Source organism: Solea senegalensis, unplaced genomic scaffold (genome assembly GCF_019176455.1).
Source record: "Solea senegalensis isolate Sse05_10M unplaced genomic scaffold, IFAPA_SoseM_1 scf7180000017361, whole genome shotgun sequence".
NCBI lineage: Eukaryota > Metazoa > Chordata > Actinopteri > Pleuronectiformes > Soleidae > Solea > Solea senegalensis.
Window position 1 is genome coordinate 1 of NW_025322362.1, and position 14,811 is coordinate 14,811.

At 41.2% G+C, this 14,811-nt stretch overlaps 1 protein-coding gene across 1 annotated transcript; it reads right to left on the reverse strand.

The window, feature by feature from the left end:
- Positions 1–2,065: 2,065 nt before the first annotated feature.
- On the reverse strand, positions 2,066–14,520 carry LOC122764304 (NLR family CARD domain-containing protein 3-like; the record flags this gene model as incomplete). Its single annotated transcript, XM_044018540.1, has 4 exons — positions 2,066–2,274; positions 3,281–3,447; positions 11,972–12,140; positions 12,779–14,520. Coding segments are annotated over 4 exons (2,256 nt in total), but the record flags the coding sequence as incomplete, so codon positions are not given.
- Between the last annotated feature and the right edge of the window lie 291 nt (positions 14,521–14,811).

Sequence of the window (14,811 nt, forward strand, 5' to 3'; positions counted from 1 at the left end):
GCACACACACTCATCACATTCACCACCTGTTGAGAGAAGACGACAGAGAGTCAGAGTCAGTGATGCAGCTCAGATGTGGAATAATAACATCACATGTTACAACAGCTCACATTCACTCGTTCACCAAACACTGGTTGTTTGGAGTTGTGTGAAAACAAATCAACAGAAGTATTTGGACTATTATGAAGTATTCAAATACATTCACAGTATTTTCATATGGAGTTTTGCAGCTTTAACAGCTTCAACTCTTCTTGGAAGACTTTGCTCAACACTTTGAAGTGTTTCTGTGACAATTAGTGTCCATTCATTGTGTCGAGCATTGATGAGGTCACACACTGATGCGGGACCACAAGGTCTGGCTCTTAATCTCTGTTCCAGTTCATCCCAAAGGTGCTGGATGGGGTTAAAGGTCAGGGCTCATGTCTTTATAGTGGTTGCTTTGTCCACTGGGACACAGTCATGTTGGAGTAGAAATGGCTGCGTCTGCTGAACTTCAGATTGTCCTTCACTGAGAGAAGAGGCCGAGAGTCCAAAGCCCCATTGAAACACGTCAATTCAAATACTTTTGTCCATATAGTGCATCTATAGTGCTGCAGGAACTACTCCTCACCAGCAGGGGTTGCTGTTTCTTTATGTTCATCTCTGTTGACATGGAAGTCAAGGTCACATGTTCAGCTGTGGCCTTAAATGCGTACTCTGTGTACTTTGATGGAAAGTATTTGTTAGTAGATATATTTCAGGGACATTTGGTTTTTTGATTGAATTGTTGTTGCCACTGTTTCATGTTGCCTCACACACACACACACACACACACACATGGTGACGATACTCAAGTCACTCATTTGCATATTTCTTCAGGAAAAAGTTGTGTTTATATTCTGTTCATGCAGAATTTGTCTATAAACCTTAAACCAGAGAGAACTTTGATTTTGACTCATGTTACAGAGTCTTGGAGGCGGAGCTTTAACCTGAGGTCCAACAGAAAGGGGCGGGCTTTGTCACTCCAGTGTTCATGTTTACAGCAGAGTCACTATCATGTCTGTGTCTGCAGCCTCTTCATGTTATTTGATATAATGTGAATGTAAATGACTTTCTCGTGGTTTTATGTGGTTTACACTTGAAGGTGTTTGTGGAAGACTTTTAAAAAAAGGTCAATGAAGTCTACTTTCTGGGAAATTGTCCTCATTTTTGACCGAAAAAGTGAAGAAAACTAACTCTAACATTGTCTTAAAAGAAGAGAATGACAACTTCATGTAAGCTTTAATAAACAGTAACAAACAACAGTTTGAATGAAATCCCTGCTGCTCCTGCTTCACTACTGCTGTGTTTAAAACACAAAGGTCAAATTCACTCTCTCTGTACTTACGTACTTACACTAACTCTTAGTTTGTTTCATGTCTTTTTCATTTGTTTCCATGTCTTGTCACTAGTTCTCCTGTCATCTTTCTTCCATGCAATCAACTCATTTCCCTCACCTGCTTTTCCATTGGCTCATTAGTCCCTCAGTGATTATATAGCAGCCCATTTTCAGATGGTCTTGTGTTGGTTTTTTGCTCCAGCATTTCTAGTTAGTCTTCTTGTTCTGATGTGTTTGCCTGTTTGTGACTGATTTCCTGCTTTTGGACTTAGTAATCTGCGTTTTCCTGCCTCGTTGTCGTGCTTTTGGGTTCTCCCTTGCCAAGGTGTCAATTCTTAAAGTCAGAGAAGACTCACTTTCATTTCTTTGCTTGTGATAAAGATCATTTCTTTATATTTTGCTCATTTCTTCATGCTTTTGTCAGAGTTTGAAGGAAAATGACGTTCCAGTCTGAAAGTGGCTACTTTGACGTTTTCTAACCAAACAAGATGTGCTGCTGTTTTTACAGTGTATGATACAGTGGATCTATAATCTGTGATGAAGTCAAACTACAAACAGCTGATGGACGCTCATCATGTGAGGCGCTCAGCTCTAGTCTGTGAGTAGCAGCAGCTAGTGGCTCGTCTGTTGTCTCTCTGTGTCTTTGTGTCCAATCATGAAGTCTGTCACTATTGTGCTGTCACAGCTTCACTGAGGAAACACTGATGTTTGTCTGACTGTGATTAGAACAACACTCTACTCACTCCAGAGTCTCCAGTCTGTAGTCTGGACTCTTCTGAAGATCACACAGAGGCTTCAATGCTGAATCCTGCAGCTGGTTCTCACTCAGGTCCAGGTCTCTCAGGTGTGAGGGGTTGGACTTCAGAGCTGAGACCAGAGAAGAACAGCTGATCTCTGTCAAACTGCAGTACCACAACCTGAATAAAGAATAAAAGTGTTTTGTTCAGCAGGTGAATTTTAATGTGTGAGTCAAATATCAGCTGTGAGGATGAAAATGTATCTGAACATTTTCTACAGTGTATTTAGAAAGCATGAGTCATGTGACTGTGAGACACACGAGTGTGTGAAGGTTCAGTTCAAGTGAACGTGAAGAATAAAGACGTTTGACGCAAAGAAACAGCAGCAAAATGACAAAGAAATCACAGGTGAATTTCAACACAGCCTCACTTTTCACATCAAGTTCAACTCAATGAAATGAATCAATGATAAGAAGCAGAAACAGGTGGAGTCTGTGTGCAGGCTGTACACTGAGAGGTTCAATACTGCCCTCTACACTTCAAAGTCCTGAATCACACTTCTTCTCAACATCTTTACAATTCTATATTTTACACTTGATTTGATTCTTTGATTCATCTGTGTTTAGTAAACCAGCTTAAAGGTGCATTACCACCACCTTTATTGCTGCAAAGAATTCTGGGACACGGCCGTCCGCCAAACATACACCAGATGACGAGTCATGGGACAGTTGGGACACGCCCACGTCACGGTGCTGTGACACATGTTGACAACATCTGGACCATGAGTCCACACTTGGAGGATCCAGCCTTATGAACTGAGACACAGCTGATTTGAAGATGAGAGGAAGCTCCTGTTTGTTTGTAAACAGTCACAGCTGTGACATCATCAACAACACTCATTCTCATTGGCTACATGTGAACGTGTCAGAGGAGAAAGTGAAAAACATCAAGTTCAGTCAGAAAAGGTCAAAGCTGCGACTGACGTGAAAACTACAGCGACTGAAACACTTTAGAAAACAAAAAACCCGTCAGCTGTGAAAAGATCCTGATTCTACATCTGAGGGAAGAAAAAGTGGAAACATGGAACAACCATCACTGATTCAACTCATGTGACAACATGAATGACTTTCAGTTGTGGATGAAACATCTGACATTTACAACAGTAACAGAGAGTCAGTGAACTCACCCCAGAGTCTCCAGTCTACAATGTGGACTCTCCAGTCCAGAACACAGCAGCTTCACTCCTGAATCCTGCAGCTTGTTATAACTCAGGTTCAGGTCTCTCAGGTGTGAGGGGTTGGACTTCAGAGCTGAGACCAGAGAAGAACAGCTGATCTCTGTCAAACTGCAGCCCCACAACCTGAATAAAGAATAAAACATGAGACTTTAGACCAGGGGTTCTCAACCTTTTGCAAGCTGGTTCATTGCAGATGGATGGATAGATAGATAGAAATTATATAGATTATTGGTATAATTGTGAATTGGCACCAGACCTTTGATATGAATGTATGCTTTATTATTGTTATTATTACGAGGTCTAATAGTAGGAATATCATCTGCATTTTTTACAGAAGCTTGCAGGCGATGTTCATGTGAGACCTGAGCCTGCTTTGCCTTACCTACTTAATGTGGGCGGAGTCATCACTGCACGGCTGAGTGAAACTGCGGTGACTTTGTTTTATACGCGACACACACACACAGTGACTAGTGACTTTACACCAGTCCCTGTGACGGGACTCTGGCCAGTCAGCGGCCGGCAGTCTGACCAATCATCGCATAGTACCTGCTTAGTGCTTGGAACCTCGCAGGAGCAGGTACTAAAAATAGTACCTGGTACCAAAAAGTCGCCATGAGGATGATTTATTTGTTTGTTATAATAATCCAACCCCCCCAGGAGACTGTCCGCGAGAACCACTGCTTTAGTCAACTACTGTGTGTGTGTGTGTGTGTAACAGGGTCAGTTACTACAGTATTTCTTTTTTAAGGTACTGCAATTTATTGAACACCTGATGTCTATTTTATTTATAATGACACAAAATGTATGTTTTAAGTTTTTATTTGTGTATTTGACCCTGACACGGCAGGTTAAGTTGTCATGTGGAACCTTCATGATTGTCTGCTGTCCCCCACGTTCACTTTTGGGGTGCCCACCCAGTATTTAAGGGTGTGTCTGCCCTCACCTCTCCCCTTCTGCTGCTGCATGTTGTGGGAGAGGTACGTGATGTGCGCTTGTGTGATTTCTGTATTGTTTAGCATTGTCATTATGCTCATATGGAGATTATCATGCTAAATTTGACAAGCTGTACATGTTTATTTTATAGAGGGCACGTTTCCCTGTGTTCCACATGCTGATGGGAGTTTTCTTTCACTTGCTTTGTGTCAGAAATAAACGGAGACTTCCTCTAAAAGATATCCAGCGTACGGCGAATTCTTCACAACGCAGACCGCAAAACTACACCGTTACACTTGGTGCCGTTCGACCCGTTGCATCACCGATCGGCGCTCGTCTGATCCCCGGGGAGCAGCGGCGTTCACCTGCCTCGTCTCTCCTCCTCATGCTCTGTGGGTGTGTGAGACTGCAGTCGCCCGAGGTGCGTTCAAGGTGTGTCGGACAATTGAGTGCTAAAAGATTCACTCGCGTTTCGTCATTGCTCCGTGCTAATGACTGTACGTAACTAGTTATTCTCTAAGTGTGGAACGCTGGACATTGAAGAGGAATTGAAACTAAGTGACGCTAATAATGTGAATACCTTGTGTTCATATTGTGTATAGTATCTTGTATAGTATACAGAAAACTATAGACTTTTTTGTGTGTGTGCTTTGGGTAAAGGTGTCCAAATACATGGGAAACGTGTAGAAGTCAATATTGTAAAAATTGAGATTTTCATTTTGTGCTCCTGTCATTTAACTGTTGTATTGCAGCACATTGTGCACTTTACAGTGCAAGGTTACTTTGTGTTCATGATGTCGGAGAGTGACAGTTTTATGGTTCATGCTATGGCTGGTCGTGGACGTGATGTCACCTTTGGGGTGGGGAGGGGCCAACAGATTTCTTCACTGTGTTATGGTAGGGGTAGGCCAGTGTTCCCCAGTGTTATGAACAACACAGTTGATCAGTCAGTTATTGAGCCTCCATTAACCCCCTCTGCCAGCTCCACACTGACTGCTCAATCAGACCCTACACCTCCACAATTAGTTTCTGTTGATGCTCTCAGTGTTGTGATAACAGATTTGGTTAAAAAGATTGGTGATAGCATTGTGGCCAACCTTAACAGTGTACATCAGCCAAGTGTCACTCAGTCTCAGTCCCCGATCAGTCAGTATGTGAACCTAGTTCTTTAAGTTATGAATATTGAAGAATGAGATTTGCCATGTGATTTAAAGATCTGTTGCTTTCAATTCAGTGACAATATCCTTTGGGGCAATTGCTATGACATGACCAGTCCTGTTCTGAATAAACTTCTCTACGTCTCTCCACAAAACAAAAGAAAAGGGGCAGTTATAAAACAGATGTAAAGTCGTTTCTGGCTCAGTTTTGCACTTTAGCATCAATGTCAACACATTTGGAAATGATTGTGTTACACGGGTAAATATGATGTAAGATTCTGAAATGAACTTCTCTGATTTTATTCCAAACACAAAACTGAAAGGGGCATAACCATGCTTTGTGCCACTTTATATGATCAAATTGTGAATTCCAGAAAGATTTGCTTTTGGGTGAAATCTTGTTCTACTTTTGAATCTCTTTCCTTATATGTTTGTTTGTACACTTTACATCTGTTAATGGTATCCCACCAATAAGTAGAGAAGGCACTTGAGGATCAATATTTTGATGGCCAAGGTGACATTTCATTCATTCAATTATGCCTGTGGGAATAGCTGGCATTACAGAAATCAACTCTTTATAAATGATAGGAAAAGATTTTGTTCTTAGAAATGGTTCATAACTATAAAGATGACCTTTATTATCAAACAAAGCAGAAACATAGATAATACCCCTTTCAATCCAGGCCTCCTTATATAGACTTTTCTTGTTAACAGTAATATCACTGTTATTCCAAATAAGAGTTTTATGTGGTGAAAAGTTGTGAACATAACACACTTTCCAAGACAATAAAGCCTGTTGATGACATTTTGAGACTTTTAGTGGCAATTTAGAAACAGACTAGTTACATCCCAATAGAAAGTTGAAGCCGCTTCCATTTTCAAAGATATTATATGGTATAAAATTCCATAGCGATTCCGGACATTCCAAACATTTCTGAAGCCATTTGATCTTAAAGGTGCAATTCAAACGGATCAAATCTAAGACGCCCAATCCTCCTTCTGCTCTCTCTAAAGTGAGAATTTCTTTTTTGAGGCAATGTCTCCTATGTTTCCACACAAATGTAATACATAAATGATTGATTTCTGTGCAGAACATATCACTAACAAAAAGTGACAAAGCAGGATAAACTAATCTTGATACACCTTCAGCTTTTGACAATAACACTCTAGCAAAGATTGAAAGGTCTCTCTGAAGCCATCAATTCAAAATTGTCTTAGTTTTCTTCATTTTGGGAAGAAAATGTAGCTGTTGTCTGAGAGTCATGTCCTTGGAAATGTGAACACCAAGATATTTAACACACTGTTTGACAGGAATATCAAACATAAGTTTCTCTTCAGTCTCATAGAAACATTAAAGTTGACTTTTGTTGAGATGAAGTTTAAGACCCGAAGCTTCTGAAAATGCACCAGTTGCACGTAATGCACTTTGTATTTGCCCTTTATCCCTTAGAAACAATAGTGTATCATGGGCTAGCTGTGTCATTTTGATCTGTCTGTTAAAGATGGTCAAACCATGAATATCGGGGCTATGTGAGATATTTAACAACAAAACTTCAGCCACAATCAAAAATAAAAAACAAGAAATAGGACATCCTTGGCGTACACCTCTTGAAATTGGAAACCTTTTGGAAATGCTGGGATATAAAAAGACAGAGCTGTTTATATCTTTATAAAACATTATTATATTATTAATAAAATGATCCCCAAAACCAAAAATGTGCAGGGCCTGTATCATGAAAGAATGTTCAATTGAATCAAATGCCTTATAAAAGTCGAGGAATACAAGTAGTGCATGTGACTTTATGTGGTTCCAATAGTCAATTCAATCTAATACTAACCTGACATTAGAGCTAATGTGACGTTTGGCCATAAAAGCATTTTGGTTTTCGCTTATTATCTCTTCTAGATCTTTCTTCAAACGTTTAGCATAGACCTGTGAGATCATTTTATAGTCTATATTTCAAAGAGAAATGGGCCTCCAATTTTCCATTATTAAAGGATTTGTTTCAGGTTTAGGAATAAGGGTTATCAGACCTTGTTTCATGGTTGTCGTCATGTCCTTTCTATCAATACATTCTTTAAACATGAGCAGTAGATGGTCCTTAATTAAAGCCCAAAAGCATAAATCAAATTCTACTGAGAGACCATCACTTCCAGGTGATTTTCTTAAATTCATTGAGTTCATATTGCTTCAGTCATTTCTGAGGATGAGAGCTCTCTGTCACAGCTGTCTTTGAAATGTCCAGAAATCAGAGGAGTAAACTTTCTTATATGCTCCATAAATGCACTGCTCTTGAAGTGATTCAATTCACATGTATATCATTTGCTATAACTTGCAATATTATTGTGGTCTGTGCTGATGGTACCATTTATATTTAGGGATTCCTATTTGGCTTTTCTAAACCAAAAAAAGAACTCGTATTTCTTTCCCCTTCCTCTAACCACTTAGCCCTGGACCTTATGAAGGCACCTTTGGCCAAATTCATATACATTCTGTCAAGCTCTTCACTAAGATTCTTAAGCAATTTTAATTCATCCTCAGATAAATCGTGCCTAGACATTCATTTGTGCAACTGGCTCATTAAAGATCTTCTTTGCTAGTACGTATTTCTTTTATTTGTTTGCTACACTGTATTGCAACTTCTCTCAATTTAAATTTAAAGAATTCCCATTTTTGTACTGGACTCATATCTTTTTCACTAAAAATGTCTTTTGCAAGCAATTCTACACTTTTTAAAAAAATGTTTTGTCTTCCAATATATTATTATTTAATTTCCAATAGCCTGTGATGTTTGATTTTTCTTTAGAGCCCTTTAATCTAAGACTTCTCTTTTGATGATCAGACAGCGGAGCATGACAATGAGAAACATCTGAAATGAACTGTAGTCCATGTGATGACAGTAACCATAGATCAATTCTAGACTGTAAGCTTCTGCTAGAATTGGTCCACGTATAATCTTTGACACTGGGGTTCATAAATCTCCAAGCATCTGAAAGCAGAAGGTGATCACACAGAAATGAGGTAGATTTGAAACCAAGTCAAGCTGTAGATCTAGGAGGCCATCGATCATTGAAGTCTCCACCAATGATAAAAACACATTCTTTGTATTTTCCTTTGCAGAGAGATTAGAAAACGTATCTTTTGCTTGAATTGTTCTGTTTGGACCATAAACATTGCAAAGAATAACCAGAAGGTTGTCCACCTTTAAGACCAATATAATCCATAGACCATCATCTGAGAAAGCAGAATCCAGCACATCACCATTAAATCTATTCAAAAGAACTGCGACTCCAGCTGAATTATTTGAGCCATGAGAAAAAAAAAAACTGTGTCCCCCCACTGAGACTTCTAAAATCTTTCATCATCTCTAGATGAATGAGTTTCTTGCAAAAAAACTATATTTGCATTACAACGCCTGCTTAAGAGAAAAACTGCCTTCCTTTTTGTATTATCCCGTAGTCCCCTTACATTAATAGAGCACAAACTTAGTGCATCAAACTTAAATTGAGTCATACAAGAAAATGAACTCAATAAAAACATAAACAGAATTGGCTAATGTCTGAGGTAAATGAACACTTAGAAACTTGAAGAAAGAATAAAATAGGTACTTACAAACAGTAAAGCTCAACTATAAGTACCATTTATACATTCATGAATTTTAAACCAACAGTATTATTAAATGTAATGAAGTGCTCCTGTGACTTATTTAACATAACCCTTAAAGTCCAGAACCCATTGTAACCTTAACAAGTCACCTTTCTTCCTTCAATATAGGCTTCTGGACCACGAACACCAGCACGTTTCCCTTGCTTTCTGGCAGCTTCCACAAGCGGCCAGAGCTTGTTTCTTTCCATCTTGTCGGTTTGTGTCAAATCTTCCTTAACCAGTAGTTTCTTCTCCTTGAGAATCTCAGTGCCACGTGAAATCTTCCAGACTTTGTTTCCAAAGGATCTCATTGTGAACTGCACGATGACAGGTCGTGCTGCATTATCCCGGGGAACTCCAACTCTATGCACTGTGTCAACGAGAAAGCCCAGCTTTTCTTTGTCTTCAGGTGCGAGCAGCGCCAGCAACTTGATGATCTCCCCTCTGATGTTCTCTGCAGGTGTCTCTCCTAATCCATACATGCGGAGATTCCAGCGCCTGCTGAAGCGCTCGCTATTTTCACTTCTCTGTTGCAGTTGTGAGACTTGTCCTGACATTTCTTTAATGTGTTCTTTGTTATTTTCAACTTTCCATAATTCCATCCCTTTCAACTGCTCGCAGACTGTCGTAATGGCTTCAGAGTTTCTGGAGATGTTTTGCTCGTGCGCAGTGAAGCGTTTTGTTAACTCCACCACTGCATTCATGATTTCAGCGTTGGAAACATCGTCAGCATCACCTCCGCCTTTTTGACGCTGTTTCTTTGGGTCCGGGCCTTTACTCGGCGTAACTGGTAGCGGTGTGAACAAAGCGTCCAAACCTTCAACTTCATGTTGAAGTAGTGACGTGACGTTGGTACTGCTGTTGGATTTCACTTCTCTTTTGGGCATGGTTCCAGTGGTTTGTTAAAGCTAATGCTATACTAACAAATGTTGGGGCCGAGATGTCTACTGTAATCCACTATTCTATTGTTCTCCATGGGTAAGGCCTATATGCAGTTTCAAAAGCCTGATTTGAGTTTTCAACAAAGTCTCAGTCCACCATTTGGGACATTCTTGGTTTTACGACTGGTCAGCATTCCATAGGGTCAGTGAATCTCATTGGCCGTTCTCTGTTTTATGGCCTTGCCCCTGAAAACACTATAAAACCAGAGGACAGACGTTTCTCGCTCACTTCCATTTTTCTTTCTCTTCCTATTTTTGCTCTTTGTGTTTTTCTTCTTGTTCCTCTCCTTCGGGGGCAAAACGTGTTATCAGCTCACAGTAAGAGGCAAGGGTTCTGGGCAGGGTTAGGTTAAGGTTCTGTGTTTTATAAACTTTCCTTTGTGTTGAACGTGTTGGATTGTGCACTCACACGTTCGTATGGATTTGTTTACTATTGTTAACTGTTTGTATTTGTTTACACGTTATTAATTCCCTTCGCTGAAAGTAGAGCTCACCGCTCACCCTGCAGTGACGTGTCTTCCCCCGCTGTGAGCGCGTAGACAGATCACGTGGTGAGAGAACGTCGGCATAAGATTCACAGACTGGCCTGGCTTTGCCTGTGTCAAGTCTGTGTGGTTTAAACTGACATAAACTCTCACGTACGCGATCCTTTTGTTTCATTCACTGAACACACTGTGCTTTGAAACACACCTTTGGTCTGCCGCTATTCAAGCACGATTCTCACTCACTCTCTCTCTCTCACTCACTCACTCTCTCTCTTTCTCACTCACTCACTCACTCTCTTTCATTCATGAACGAGAGTCTCCTCATAGGCGCCATCTTGTGTCGAACACGTGTCTCTGCAGCCATGCTATCACATGTTCGACCCAAGATCTGCGGCCTCGTGTTAATGTGTTTCTGGCGCCATCTTTGGTGGAAGCGTGCGTCTACAGTCACTGCTACTGCGCATGCCTTCTCTGCTTTAGTGTCGGAAGTGGGAGGGGCGTTGCTCGGCCAACCGCGTCACTCCCATGTCTTATCTTTGTCTCATGTTACACTCACACACACACACACACACACATATTGGTGTTTATGTTGTATATAGCCTGTGTTGTTGTAGCTTAGCAAGTGATATTTGTTGATTCAACCAATAGATTTTCGTTCTACATTAATGTTCACTTTTAGTGAACATGATTGTTTAATTGATTTCAATGTTTGATTTAATAAATTGTTACTTTTATTAACCTGAAGGAATGCTCTGTGTCTTTTGTACATGAATACAGTGACAAATGGGGGTTGAGAGGGTCTGTGCTCGGATTCATACCTTCAATACTGTTAAATTGGGATATCTTTGATATCGTTGTCAATTACAGTGATTATTTAAGACTGATTTTAAAGGCATAGATTGATTGTCTTTTCCCTGTTTTCAGGGTGGTGCCCCGTTCTAGAATGAATTAACATTTAATTCATTTTTCAAAATGTTTAATTAAAATATTTTATTATCCTCTCTATCCTCACAGAGTAGCCACAGCAGTCATAATAGTTGGTTTAGTTGCCGTTTTTTGACGTGGTACAACTTATAGTTTGGGAGTTCACGGCACTCCAACCGCCCAGGTCGCCATCTTGAGCCAACTGAGGACGCTCCTGTTTGTTTGTAAACAGTCACAGCTGTGACATCATCAACAACACTCATTCTCATTGGCTACATGTGAACGTGTCAGAGGAGAAAGTGAAAAACATCAAGTTCAGTCAGAAAAGGTCAAAGCTGCGACTGACGTGAAAACTACAGCGACTGAAACACTTTAGAAAACAAAAAACACGTCAGCTGTGAAAAGATCCTGATTCTACATCTGAGGGAAGAAAAAGTGGAAACATGGAACAACCATCACTGATTCAACTCATGTGACAACATGAATGACTTTCAGTTGTGGATGAAACATCTGACATTTACAACAGTAACAGAGAGTCAGTGAACTCACCTCAGAGTCTCCAGTCTACAATGTGGACTCTCCAGTCCAGAACACAGCAGCTTCACTCCTGAATCCTGCAGCTGGTTCAGACTCAGGTCCAGGTCTCTCAGGTGTGAGGGGTTGGACTTCAGAGCTGAGACCAGAGAAGAACAGCTGATCTTTGTCAATCTGCAGCCCCTCAACCTGAATGAAGAATAAAAGATGAGACTTTAGACAAAGTTGCTGCTTGAAACCAGTAGTATTGTTATTATTATTAATATGATACTATAATTAAAGTTGATATCAGTCTAATGTTTATGTCTCATTAATAGAACATCAATAACATTGTAGTTGTATATAAATGTCATAAGTCCTGTTTAAACTTAGAAGCTGACACAACTGTTATATTTCTGCTCCTGGTCTCTCTCTTCTGTCTCTACCTCACCTCCCTCTTTCACTTTCTCTCCCCCTCCTCTCCTCTGTCCTCCATTTTGTCCTTTCACCACAACCGGTCGAGGCAGATGCTGCACATGTTTGAGTCTGGTTCTGATACAGATTTTCTCTCCACTGCCCCCTAGTGTTTGTTCATTGTGTGAACTGTTGGTTTCTCTTGTCTTTCTGTCTTATCATGAACAGAGACTTGAGAGAATGTTGTGATTTGGTGTTTTCATTCAGTTCAAAACAAGAATCACACCCAGCTGACAAATCTTCACTTTCATCATTTAAAACATCTCCAGAAACAAACTGAGAAGAATGAGAAGAACTGACTTCTGTGTGTATTTGATAAACCAAACCATGAATCATCACTGACTGATGATGTTATTGATCATGTCTGAACTCACCGAGCCTTCCTGCAGTTCCTCACAGCTGGAATCAGTCTCTGTTTCCCCTGGTATGATGTTCTGTACTTGCTCAGGTCCAACTCATCCAGAACCTCCTCAGACATCTGCAGCATGTAGGCCAGAGCTGAGCAGTGGATCACAGAGAGTCTCTGTCCTCTGTTCTTTGACTTCATGAACTCTTGGATCTCCTGATGCACTGATTGCTCGTTCATCTCTGTCAGACAGTGGAAGATGTTGATGCTTCTGTCAGGTGAGATGTTCTCTGTGTTCATCTTCTTCAGGTTCTCAATGACCCTCTGGATGATTTTTGGACTGTTCTGAGTCTGACCCAGCAGACCTCTTAAGAGTCTGTGGTTGGACTCCAGACAGAGTCCATGAAGGAAGCGAACAAACAGGTCCAGGTGACCATTTTCACTTTGAAGGGATTTCTTCATGGCTGCTTTCAGGAACACATCCAGAGGAGTGTAACCACCATCATCATCATCATCAACTTTATGTCTGAATAAGACCTGCAGCAACATTTTCAGTGACTTTTTCGAACTGTCTTTTTTTCTAAAGAAGTCCTGCAGTACCTCTGTCTTCCTGTTGGTGAAACAGTGGAACATGTAGACTGCAGCCAGAAACTCCTGAACGCTCAGATGAACAAAGCAGTAGACTGATTTCTGGAAGATCACGCTCTCTCTTCTGAAGATCTCTGTACAAACTCCTGAGTACACCGAGGCCTCTGTCACACTTAGACCACACCGCTCCAGGTCTTCTTGGTAGAACATGATGTCTCCTTTCTGTAGATGTTCAAAGGCCAGCCTACCCAGCTTCAGAAGAAAGTCCCTGTCGGCCTCCGTCAGCTCCCGTGGACTCGTCTCACATCCTTTATCATATTTGTTCTTCTTCCTCTTGGTCTGAACCAGCAGGAAGTGTGAGTACAGGTCTGTCAGGGTCTTGGGCAGCTCTCCTATCTGCTCTGTGGTCAACATGTGCTCCAGAACTGTAGCACTGATCCAGCAGAAGACTGGGACTTGACACATGATGTGGAGGCTCCTGGACGTCTTGATGTGTGAGATGATTCTGCTGGACAGATCATCAGTTCTGGATCTCTTCCTGAAGTACTCGTCCTTCTGGTCGTCAGTGAAGCCTCGTACTTCTGTTACCCTGGCAACACATTTAGGAGGGATCTGATTGGCCGCCGCAGGGCGAGAAGTTATCCAGACAAGAGCTGAGGGAAGCAGATTCCCCTGGATGAGGTTGGTCAGCAGCGCGTTGACTGATGACCTGTGTGTGACGTCAGAAACCAGCGTGCTGCTGCTGAAGTCCAGTGAGAGTCTGCTTTCATCCAGGCCGTCAAAGATGAACAAAGGTTTACAGACAGCGAGCTCCTCTGCTCTGACCTTCTCTAATGTTGGATGGAAAACATGGAGCAGCGTGAGAAGACTGTGCTGCTGATCTCTGATCAGGTTCAGCTCCCTGAACGAGAGCACAATCAGCAGATTCACATCCTGGTTTTCCAAACCCTCGGCCCAGTCCAGAGTGAACTTCTGCACCGAGAAGGTTTTTCCAACACCAGCGACGCCGTTGGTCAGGACAACTCTGATGCTCCCCTGCTGGTCAGGTAAGGCTTTAAAGATGTCGCAGCACTTGATGGGAGTGTCCTGGACCGTCTTCTTCTTGGAGGTCGTCTCCAGCTGCATCACCTCATGTTGAGTATTGACCTCTTCACTCTGTCCCTCTGTGATGTAGAGCTCAGTAAAGATCCTGTTCAGGAGGGTTCTACTTCCTGTTCCTTCAGTTCCTTCTGTCACATGTTCAAATCTGCTCCTCAGACTGATCTTATGTTCATCTAGAACTTTCTGCAGACCAACATCTGCTGAAAGACAAGAGACAAAGAATGTGAGCAGCTGAGGATTATTTTCATCAGTGTCATGTTTTTCTGTGACGTTGTTGTTTTATGTTGTTTGTTGTCAAATGAAAAACTACATTTTCACTGTAATGACTTGAATAACTTTATTCTGAAAGACTGAATCATTCTAGAAGAACTG